The 12,426-nt window shown below is 32.4% G+C and overlaps 1 protein-coding gene across 1 annotated transcript; it reads right to left on the reverse strand.

Moving 5' to 3' along the window:
* Positions 1-2,701: 2,701 nt before the first annotated feature.
* Positions 2,702-7,727, reverse strand: LOC131055462 (agmatine hydroxycinnamoyltransferase 1). Its single transcript, XM_057989945.2, has 2 exons — positions 6,754-7,727; positions 2,702-3,709 (listed from the first exon to the last, which is right to left on the reverse strand). The coding sequence occupies exons 1-2, from the start codon at positions 7,150-7,152 to the stop codon at positions 2,837-2,839; spliced, it is 1,272 nt and encodes a 423-aa protein (XP_057845928.2). The 5' UTR covers positions 7,153-7,727; the 3' UTR covers positions 2,702-2,836.
* Between the last annotated feature and the right edge of the window lie 4,699 nt (positions 7,728-12,426).

The following is a 12,426-nucleotide window of genomic DNA, read 5'->3' on the forward strand; positions in this document are numbered from 1 at the left end:
ATGTATTTCATCATAGGGCTTCCTAAGATGTAGGGTAAAGATTGCATTTATGTGGTAGTAGATGTGTTGACTAAATATGTACACTTATTTTCCACATAATCAAAATATAAGGTACCATAGGTGGTCGATTTATTCTTCAAAGAGGTGTTTAAGCTCCATGGATCACCTCTGAAACATTGTTAGTGATCAAGACAATAATTTTTTGTATGTTTTAGTAGGATACTTTTAGATTAATAAGTGCAAAGTTTACTTTGAGCATAATTTATTACCCATTGATAGATGGGTAGATAGAAATACTAAACAAGTGGGTGGAAGGGTGCTTAAGGAATTATGTATCTAGTCATTAGAAGGCTTAGATCAAATGGTTGCATCTAGGCGAGAATTGCAATAACACTACTTATGATATGAGTATAAGCATGACACCTTTCATGGTTTTGTATAGGTATGATGCAAACTATTTTGTAGACATTCACTGTGGATAGTAAAGAATTTGGGACAAGGACTTGGGTATGACAAAATCATAATATTATGAATGTTATGATAGAAAATATCCAACAAGCTCAAAACCAACAAAAGGTGTATGCAGATATGTACAACACTGTGAGAACATTTGAGGTTGGAGATAGTATACATATAGTTGCAACCTTATAGTCAAACCTCACTTAAGAGGAGTAGCGTAGAAAAATGAAACTCAAGGTTTATAGCCCCTACAAGATTATGTGAAGGATTTGAGTAGTTTCCTATGAGTTGGAGCTTCCAAAGAACAATAAAATTCACAATATATTCCATGTTTCTTTCCTTAAAAAGGTATTGGGGCAGCATATTACACTTTCTATAGAGTTACCACCTTGGATGACGGTAAATTGGTCTTGATTTTATAAGCCATTATTGATGTTAGGGAGAAGAAGCTTAGGGACACAAATATTATAGATACTTGGTTGGGTAGAAAGATTTGCCTAAGGAAGATGCCACATGGGAAGGAGAACACATTCTTTAGAACTCGAATCATTTATTGATGACAAGAAATTTTGGCAAGAGGACTAAAATGTTCCCTTCTTCAGCCTACACATTCTAGGAAATATAATTAGCCTATTTTATTTTTGTAGGCTAATTTGAGAAAATGAAAAAATAATATTTTGATTAATTGAATTAAATTGCCTAAAATTAAGGTTGCAAACAACTTGTATTTAATTAGTTTTATAAGGTAGCTTGAGTAAAAAAGAAGAAATAAAATTAAGTCATTTTATGTGGGCTAAAAAGGTTATTAATTTAATAAAAAGTGAAATTAAAATGTAACTTCTAAAAGCTTCTCTTAGAAATTATACAAGAGTAAAGTATTTCATTTTGACTTTTTGAACATTTTTATTTCTCATCTACAAAGTTTAGACTACGTGTTGAACTTCCAACCATAAGATGAAAAACTTACATACATTTGATTTCAAAGACAAAAGATTTCTTCTTAGTCAAATTTTAGGTGGATTCACATAGGATTCACGATTGTGTTTAAACAAGAGAAACAATAGAATTGTCTATGATTGTTGACTTCAATTTTTTTAGATATGAATTTGTATTGAGATTTATAAAAAAGATAATAAATTTATAATTGTGATATGTATAAATGATGAAAGAGTCATAAATCCAAGTGTTGTTTGTCTAAAATGAAAATGTTGTTTGTCTAAAATGAAAATGACATAGATTTTTGTGTTAAGGATAGTATGAAAAATAAAAAATATATATTTTATTTTCTAAATTTTAGACCGTCATACCCTCTTTATATTCTAGACAGCAAGGGAAGGAGTGATTCATATCTATAAAGACTTAAAAGCCTTTATTAATGCCAATGTGGCATGGGAGGGTCCTACCAAGCTTAGTGTAGCTTATAAAGGCTTATTAACTCTTTATCATTGCCTCCTTTAAGAAAGTTGCAACTCCTTGGGGAGTGTCACACATTCTATAGAGAGTCATATAATTTGTATTGAGGGATGCTAATTGGTGTTTGAATGTTACAATAAGAACTCAAGTCAGCATAATGTAAATTATTTGATAAAATTCCAATTTATTATAAATTGTGAAAATAAAAAGAAATTTGGTCTAGTATACTACATTTCATCATTTGATTATAAAATTTATTATTGTTATTTCTTATAAAATTTATCATTAGCATTGCTTTGATTGACATTTTCTTGAAATATTCATGTCTTGTACTTCTTCTTAGATCAAACTGTCACCAAAATAAAATAAAATAAAATAAAATTTGGTCTAGTATACTACACTTCATCATTTGATTATAAAATTTATTATTGTTATTTCTTATAAAATTTATCATTGATATTGCTTTGATTGGTATTTTCTTGAAATATTCATGTCTTGTATTTCTTCTTAGATCAAACTGTCATCATTATGATAGTTTCAATATTTTAATAACTAGATTTTTTCTCGTTCCTTTACAACATCCTATGTCTAAAATAATCTCAAATGAAGAAAGAGATAAGATAGTGATAATTGGTATTCATATAAATGAAATAAGACTGAGATCAATCTTTTGTAATTTCATTATGTCAATAATTGACTTTCTTTCTTATGATTATTTTCAATATTTCAATAACTAGATTTTTTCCTTGTTCCTTTAAACCATCATATGTCTAAAATAATTGCAAATGAAGAAATGAAAATGATATAGAAAATACAATGTTCAAGAATATACAACTTGAAAGAATAATACATGTTATATATATTTATATCAAAGAAAATCTACAACACTTAATTCGCATAAGCTTATTAAAGATAATTCTTGCATATTATTTAAAACTATGATGATATGGTGAGGGATTTGTAATCAAATTTGAAAACAAGTTTGTTCAAATATAGCCATATGTGGTTCCAACAAACAAACCATAACGTCTACACTCCCTTCTTTGGTATATGAATCATATAAGATGATAAGGCCTTCAGATCGGATCATTGAAGGGCCTACATACACTGGTTTTCCCATTCCAAAATGGAATTCATAATAAGGAAATCTTAGCCAACTTGTGGCTATCACATTAGTAGTATCATCAAGTTCTAGTGGCCCTGTTATTTCCTTGCTTAGCTCAAAAAAATCAATAGCTGATCGTATAAAATCATTATCTACCTTAGTAATTGACTTGTGGATCAACTCTGTAACAAAATCTAAAGACCCATTGATGAGCTCAGACACTGTGGTCTGAGCCCATGACTCATAGACAACATTACCAAAGTATTCTTCAGGAATGGGAGGATTTATCCTTTTCCTTCCATCTATTGGAATGGAAGCTTTTGTTTGCAGATCTCCATCAAGGCCTCGGGCTCCTGAAATGCATTTCCATAAATGGGCGACAAGTACTTCAAAAGTAGTGTAGTTTTTCTTTTCTTTGTTGGATTGCTTTACCTTTGACTTGAGTTTATCCAAAAATATGCCATCAAAATGAAATACTTTTGTGGATCGAATCGACTGTCTTGGAGATTTCTTATGGGCTATGGTATTGTACTCATAATGATCAAACACTTGTTGAGGTAGATCTCTTGCTTTTAATAGAGATCTGTCATGTATCCAAGGAGGTTGTTGAATACTCTCCCCTCTAACAGCTTTTCCCCAGGAATTGATAAAAGTGAACGTTGCATGCCCATCTGCAACATGATGATGAAGAGCTATACCTATCACCAACCCTCCACATATAAATCGAGTAATCTGCATTCACAAATAAATAAAAATGGTTCAGTTCATATGTTATATTGATAAGACAAATAGAAAGGAAATTGAGTAGGTGAAGGGTATTTGAGGTTTCAATGATACACAAGATGAATGAGAGGATATGCAACAGGAAATGACAACTCAAGTTTCTGGATTTCCCAAAGTTAATGAAGTTAATTGCAGTGCTGAAAATACCCTCTTACTGTATGGGGATTGCTCTTGCTGTATAGTTGGTTATGGTTATATACTGTCTGGGCTTGGTTCATATGACTGTTCTTTTGTCTAGTTGTTAGTTTGCTTTTTGGGTTCTGGTCGTGTGATTTTGGTTCTGCTTTCTGGATGCTACCCCTGTTACTTTGAAGGGTGATGGCATGTCTCCTTAATTTTTTGTGGATATGTGTACTATATTTTTAATCTAATAAATATGACATAGGTATTCATAAAAAATATCCTCTACTCCACTATGCAAACATGCTCTTGATGGTTATAGCAATGCAAACACAAAGAAGCCAATGTTAAAGACCATATAAAAATCAGTGAAGAGGAGAGAAAAGAATGGTACAGAAAAATCTGGATTCACCAAGATCCCCAAGCCAAATTTCTTCATCTGATCCACAACATGGAAAGGCAGATAGAGATGGAACAGTAGAGGTGTGTGTGACAAGGAAGAGTTGCCTGCTAGTGATCAAATATGTGCAAATGATGCTCATCAGTTTGATGAGCATTCTCAAAATCTTGTAATGGATCAAGCATCAGGCGTTTAGCTGATCATGTATGTCTGAGCAGATGCAATCATTGTAATGAATGGATCAATGAGTTAAAATGCTTCAGCGCAAAAAACAGTTTGGTAAGATTTTGTGTTTTATGTGTTTATATTTTATATCTTGTGTTTATGATCCATATCCATCCACCACCACCACTCTGCCAAGTTAGAAAACAATATCAGACATGTGGGTTCTTCCATCTCTCCAAACATAGTTGGAATATATGTTGGTTTTCCAGTTTTCTACAGAATATGTTATATCTGTTCTTGCAATTCTATAAAGTGGGGAAGAGTTCCTTCCTATAGATCCTTCATGGCCCAATGACAGAGAGCTGGCTATAATTTTTTGCATCATTGGTTGATCTTATCATCAGTTTTTTCAATGTGTTAAGCTCAAATTCGCTAGAAAATCATGAAATGGAATGGTTTCAGAAGGTTGCAAAGTTCAATTTCGTGCTTATCATATGGATATTTTAAGGGTTCTACAGGGAAGGGTAATTCTAAGTTTCACTTCTAGGTCAACCAACAAGCCTAATGGTGTATGGTGTATAGAGAAAGGTTTTCTGAACTATATACTTTTTCAGAATGGAGACTGTAAAAATCACAGCTAAATCTACACAAGGATCTGGCTGAAAAGAATAAAACAGAACTTGCAAGAAAAAATACAGAGAAGAACAGAGCAGCTGATAAGAAAAAAAAATAAAAAGTCTCTGAATACCTGCAAATTGCACGAAATACTATTAATAATAACTAATGCATTAGGGAGGCAATGCAAGAATTTCTGAAGAGAAACTGAAGAGACGGAGGAAAAACTCCTTGATTAGCCTTACATTCGAACATGCAAACTGGAAACATCCATTATTCACTGAGGCAACTGGAATTAACTCTAACAGAGACACTGTATCCATTTGTTGATGATCATATTTCATGCTGTAATATATTTTATTGATCATTTTTTCGAGATAATTGGACCACTTTTTTCTTATAGAATTCTCGAAAGATGCTTGTAAACACTACATGTTTCCTATTGAGCTTTATACATTAAAAGATCGATATAAAGTATTTTTTATCATCATATTTCTATTGATTCACTTTTGCAAGTACATGCCAAGGTCCATACATTAGTTCGTTTTCCAAAAACATAAATCTGAACCAAAATTAAGCATGGTCTACTTGTAAATTCTAAGACAGACATTCAAATAGAGCTGTGATTTTTTTTATGTTTGGGTGAATATATTCTTGACATATTCTGTAGTACATTCTACCATGAAACCTCAAATTAAATATCACATTTAAATTCACTTCATATCCACAATTAAATTTAATTATTTTGGATTCCAACTCTTGTACTTTTTAATTTGATTGCTATTTTCCCTTCCAATCGTCTTCTCCCTACTTCTGCTTATACCCATCTTATGTAACAAACAAATACGTCTGCCCATCTTTTAAAATACAAAAATACAGACCAATTATGTGTAATACCTGCAATGCTAAGCAAGAAACTGAAAAACAAATTTACAAAACATTTTAAGTTAATTTTTTACTCCTGATTTCAATGGTGCCCCATCTTTCTAAAATGAAAAGGCTGCCAAACAAACATGTTTGTGTTTGTTACAAGTGCAGAGAAAAACAAAATTGCCTAATGGCAAAATTATATCAATAAAAAATTATGGGCAAATATCTTTCGTATGTTAATTTTGAAATTTTTTTACAATTACAATAATCTCAAAAATTACATGAAAATATGTTTTGTAAAATAAAAAGGCTGCCAAACACACATGTTTGTGTAACGAAAAATTACAAGTGCAGAAAATTACAGAGAAGAATAACACACAGATTTACGTGAAAAAATCTGGTATGGTAAAATTATATCAATAAAAAACCACGGGCAAATATCTTTCGTATATTAATTCTGAGAAATTTTCACAATTACAACAATCTGAAAAAGTACATGAAAACATGACTTCGAGTAGCATATAACAACTGAGTTGCAGAACCTGAATAGAAGACAACTTACAATTTAATAAGTATGACTATAACACATGTTGAAATTACTATTTATAATAAGTCTCAAAAAAAATTGCTTTTTTGACGAGAAACCTAAGGCTAGCGCCTAGGGGCACACTAGATGAGAATCCATAATGACTCAACCACATCTGAATGAGAATCTAAGATGACTCAACCACATCTAAATGAGATCAATTTGAACTTCACATTCCAACAATTTGCCCAAAAAAAACTATATATATATGCACTTAGAGATGCATGTGATATGTACCTGTACCAGTATAAGCTCCTTGACCCCAGGGGGTGTGGGGGGAACTAAGTCGAGGAGTAGTGGGGAGGGGAGAAAAGGCATCGTATCTGCTATACTCCCATCTGCTTTGCCTTGTATCAAAACGGCACCCTCGTCGTTGAGATCGATTGCAAGGTGGCCATTGAACTGCTGTTTGGTGTATCTGCCTGCCAATACTCTGTAGTGTGTGAGCACCTTGGCTAGCCCTTCCTTCAAAGCCTGTGTGGTTGGAGTGGGAGCCTGGAAAGCGTATAACACTTTGGTGTACATGGGATATGCAGCTAAATCCAAATTGCTTAGCTCAACAAGCTTACAACTCAGATGATCTCCACCCACACTGTAAGGTTTGATCATCACACTTTCACCTCTAAACACTTCCATTCTGGTCTCTCCCTCCCCCCTGTGTTGTGCATCTACAACCAGCAGATTCTCAAAGGGAAACAAAACCACCAATTGCCAAACGCATCTCTAGATAAAGAAATATTTAATTATCGTTGGGTTACAGCTGCTTTAGTGGTGTAGCTATCAGATGACTAGGGCATAGTTCTATAATTGTCTCTTATATGAAATGAATAAGCTGATCTTTACAATATATGATTGAAAATTGGGGAAAATCAGTGCAAGACAATTGAAAATATTTCAACTGTTGATCGCAACTCACCTTATTTCACCATCCCTGTACAGTGCTACTGCTGAATGAATGGAGGATTGAAGAAGAAGAAGAAGAAGAAGAAGAAGAAGAAGAAATTTTAATGTCCACGAGGCTAAAAAAAACCTATGGGACCAGACAACAGTTCAAACTGACTTTTGCAGTTCCATCCTCTTTTTATGCAAGGTAGTAATGAGTGACCCCATCTTCCCAACATACCCCTCATTGACAAAATTATACCAAGAGCCAGCTGTCAAAGTATCCAAATAATTGTCCCTGATGTCCTTGAAGGCAGCGCACTCAAGAATGTAATGTCTTTCAGTTTCCACGTACCCTGATGTACAAAAAATACATATTCTTTCTTCCCAAACTTCTTTAGGTCTTTTCCATCTGCCGGTCTCACAAAGAAGTTTATGAGAGTTAGTTCTTAATTGAGCAATGAGAAGTTAGTTCTTAATCGTGTTTAATTTTAAATCTTCCTTCTCACAAAAAAAACTTACACATGAAAGCTATGCAAACAATAATACATCTTTATTGCCTCCAACACACCCACCAAAATATTGATATTTTTCTTTCCCCAAAAATTTTCATAATAAAGTTTGTCAAATCAAATCAAATCAAATCAAATAAATTATTGACAGCTGGTAAAGATGGAGTACGAAGTAAATAAAAAAAAATCTTTTCAAAATTATACATGGGACAGAGTATGTGATAAAAATAAAGGAGAAATTTAACATATTATAAAATGAATGGGCAAAACTTTAAGTGTGTTTATTATTCCTTTTTAAAGTTTTAGCTTTGTCTTATTTTATTTTATTTATTAAATTGATTTTACTTAAAACTAAAATGAATCAAGATTAAGGGTCAAAGTAATAATGTTTTCTCTATATTTTTAAAATAATAATTAAAAATACATTTAAGATTAAAATGTTAATACTTTTGTTAATTAATATTAGTGTTATATATATTATTATATATTTTAAATTAAATTTGATTAAGATTATAATTATTAATTAATTAAAATAAAATTTAGTTTTTTTAATTAGAATTGGAATTATATAATTTTTTTTAATAAACTAATTATTAAATTTTAAGATTGGAAAATATAATAAATATAAAATGTAATTTATTAGTTATTATTTCAAAATTTATAATAATCATGAAATAATTATAAATATTTTAATCAAATATATTATAATTATAATTATAATTATAATTAATAATTACTTTAACATCTATAATCATTTTGAATGTTTACAATTAAGAATTATTAGTTAGGATTATTATAATCACAATATTTAAGTAGTGAATTCTATTTTATATAATGTAAATTCATTTTTTAGATAATATTATATATATTTTTCATATTCATTTGGGTACCTATCAAATGGTCTTTGGACAAATCAAATCAAATAAAGTTTGAATTGTAAGACAAAAGAATCTTCTTACACTCAATGAATAAATTTTGAGTATGCATTTATCTTCCCAATGCATGATGTTCAAAAATGCATAGTTGTCACTATTGAGTAAAAATGTCTAGCAATAAAGTTCCAAAATTAAAAATTGATGGCAGGGTTTAGTCTGGTTCTTGGTAAATATTGGGATTGAGCAATTCTAAAATCTATGATATTCTTAATACATGAGAGTTGTGGTCAAAGACTTATCATAAAGAACTGTTACCTAGCAATTTGCTAAATCATCACCAGCTATTCCTATTGCAGATAACTCCAAAACAATGCCCCAACAGTTGGTCCTCCTTTTGTCGTAGATTTTATGATGGCAAATTAGCAGATGTTCCTTAGGATGATTATATATTACTACCCGTTTTGGGCATTTTGCACAATTGTTTCAATTTCTTGCATTGAAACATTATTTTGTTTTACTGATAAATGCATTGTTTGCAAGTCAATATTTGGAGATCAAAATTGGCAATTGATTTCATCAGTGCATTGGAGAGTATTGGCAACCCTTAAATTAACCTGCCTTTCTTAATGATCAGTTTTGTGCACATCTTAAATTTTCTTTGCAAATGGAAAATTTACAATAGAAGATATTTTAATGATTATTTTAGTCCCTTTAAATGTTACAACCATACCAAGAATTGGGTTTGAATTTTTTTAATAGACCAAATAAATTGATGTTTCCTATCCTTTTAAAACTTCATTTTTTCTCTTTAATTTATTTCATATAATTTTCTTGCAATTAGATCATTTACACAATTGATAAAAAAATTGCTTATATTCAATAAAAAATAATGTAAGCCATATATTCAATTCCAAAGTATTTGTAATTATATGAAAGATGTTTTATAAAACTAGATATTTGACAATTTTTTGGTGTTTTGTAACCGTGTATTAAGTGTTTAAAAGAATGGCTTTGGTTCTAATCATATTTTACATACGAGAAATTCTAAAATATGAATCTTTCTATCCTTGATTTATCCTTGATTTCAAAGACTCGATATTGGCGATAAATGGGCGTGTGCACAAAGATGGTGGTCAGAAAAGTGAACACCACCCAAAAAAAACTTGGAAAAACAGGTAGCGCGTACGCGGTTTTAAAATTTAAAATTCTCACGTACGCGCTTAGGTTTGTTCTTTTCGAGCCTAGAAAAGGTAGCGCATATGCACTGCGTTTAGGAAACTGAGCGCGTACGCGCTACGCCTAGGAAAATTAGCGTGTACGCGCTGCTTATAGGAAAATGAATGCGTACGCGCTAATAATCCTAGTAAAACCGCGTACGCGGTGCCTGATAAAAAAATGTTTTAAAAAAAATTGGGTCCTCATTTACCCGAAAAGCGCATTTTTTACTTTGTTTTTTTCCCATTTTCTAACCTAAATTGCGAACAGGGTGCTAAATTTGTCCTCCAGGCTATGGATCAAGGTTAGTTTTTGTTTATTTTTGTCTTTCTTTCTGGTTTATGCAATTTGTTTTACATTTTGAATTTAATTTCATTAATTTTGATTAGGTTTTTTCATTTTTTGTTTCAAAAACCAGATTCTTCTAATCCAGAACAAGAACAACCAAATGCACCTCCTGAAAATCCACAAGAACAACCAAATGCTCCTCCTGAAAACACACAAGAACAAACCCCAATTCCTCCTTTTGACCGCACAACCGAAACACACGAAGAATTAATTAATCAGTTAGGGCAAAATACATCCAAAATCAATAGACTGATTGTAAAATTGAAAACTTTTGAACTTGACCATCATCAATCCCTAGCCACTAGCCTAGAAACATTAGCTAGTGGTGCCATAGCTGTTTCCACATAAATTACCAAATGGGGAAGCTTTAGGGATAGGTGTCATCAATTCTATGCCAATGGGCTATCATATAATGGAGTTAAAAACAAAAATATTTCTAAACAACAAATATGTGCCCTTTTTGTTGACCCCAAAACAGGTCAGTCATTACCTCCAAATGCAAAGAGGTTTCCCATACATTGGTGTACCAATGTGCAGATGAAGAATCTTTTTTGGCAGAGGTGGTGGATGGTCTTTGACGATCCACCTTGTAATAATTATGAGGAGCCATTATATTTTTTGAGAAAAATATATTGTGAGTTTGTGCTCAATGTGCGCCCAAATTATTTTGACATGAGAGAGTTTCATGGTAGAGGTGGTGGCTCTGCCCAAGATAGACCTGGAGCCCATAGGCGATTAGCTGCGGAGAGTCGCCGCCCCCTAGCACCCAAACCCAAGGTGCATCAGGTTGTCCCATTAGAGCTGAAAGAGTCGATGGAGCTACAGACTCTTTAGGCGGCCACAACATTGACTAGTGCCATCATCCAGCATGGGACATCATTAGCACACCCTATTGTATTGGATGATGAGCCGTTAGAGGATGACAGAGAGCCCATCGAGCATATGTGTGTCAGTTTCTCGGGGATATGCTCGGGGATAGATGATGCAGCCGGTGCAAATGGATACTCATATCATCTATGCACGATTTGCGGTTGTAGATGTCAGGCTCACACGGTTGAGGATGTCGCACTGACAGATGAGTTGATGGACATGGTGTTTGCCTATGAGCCACAGACACAGGTGTGTTGATTTGAATTCATAACATTTTATTTATCAGTCACTTTAATTTTGTAATTACATTAATGAATTTTCATTTATACATTGATTTAAATTGAGACAAATAATATGCATTTCAGGATGCAGCAACGGTATCCCATACACCTCCCCCAATTACCACACCTGCAACTTCGACGCCTGAGGTATAAATTTTGTAACATGTTAAAATAGAATAGTACACTTTGAATTCAAAAAAATACAAGATATACTAACTATCTTTAATGCTTGGTCCAATTTCTGGTTTGTAGGTGTTGACAGGGGACGAAATGTCTCAGATTGATGACATCACACTCTCAGCGATTGATTTTGGCCTACAAGGCTATACGGTATGATATTTTGTACAACTCTTTTTATGTATTGTTTTGATGGAATATGCAAGTCATTTCATTTAAGATTTTTAAAATTATATTTAATTTATTATCTGTACTAATATCTCATGTTAATTTTGTGTTTTTAGGGTACCCCCTCCACATCTAGGGCTCGTCCTAAGAAAAAGAATTCCTCGAAGATGCCAAAACGTGTGAAGAAGGTAATTGAACACATTTTTAGTTGTACAATTGTTTGAAAATGTTGAAATCAAGTATTAGTTGGGGTTTGTAGATTGATTAGTGTTTTCTGTCTATTTTACATGTACAATGGCCATTGAGCTTTGTGGATATGTTGAATGCACCTGATTCGCCCGCGGATCAAGAGAGGGTGGAGGTATGTATCTCTACTTTATTTTCTTGATTTCATGATTATATGCACACGTACATGTGAACTTGTGATATATTATAATCTTATAATTTTTTCATACAGGAAATATCCACACCTATTTCGTCAATGGCGAACCCTCCTCTTTGCACTGGAGAAGCATCTCAGGATCTGGTACACTTTTGTTTGATATGTAAAATTAATTGTTTTCAACCTTCAATACTTATCAT

This window comes from Cryptomeria japonica, chromosome 2, assembly GCF_030272615.1.
Source record: "Cryptomeria japonica chromosome 2, Sugi_1.0, whole genome shotgun sequence".
Lineage (NCBI taxonomy): Eukaryota > Viridiplantae > Streptophyta > Pinopsida > Cupressales > Cupressaceae > Cryptomeria > Cryptomeria japonica.

Coding starts and splice junctions, on each gene's coding strand:
- LOC131055462 (XM_057989945.2), bottom strand. CDS start 7,152: ATGGAAGTGTTTAGAGGTGAAAGTGTGATGATCAAACCTTACAGTGTG. Junction 3,710..6,753: donor AGGAGCTTATACTGGTACAG/GTACATATCACA, acceptor TTGTGAATGCAG/ATTACTCGATTTATATGTGG.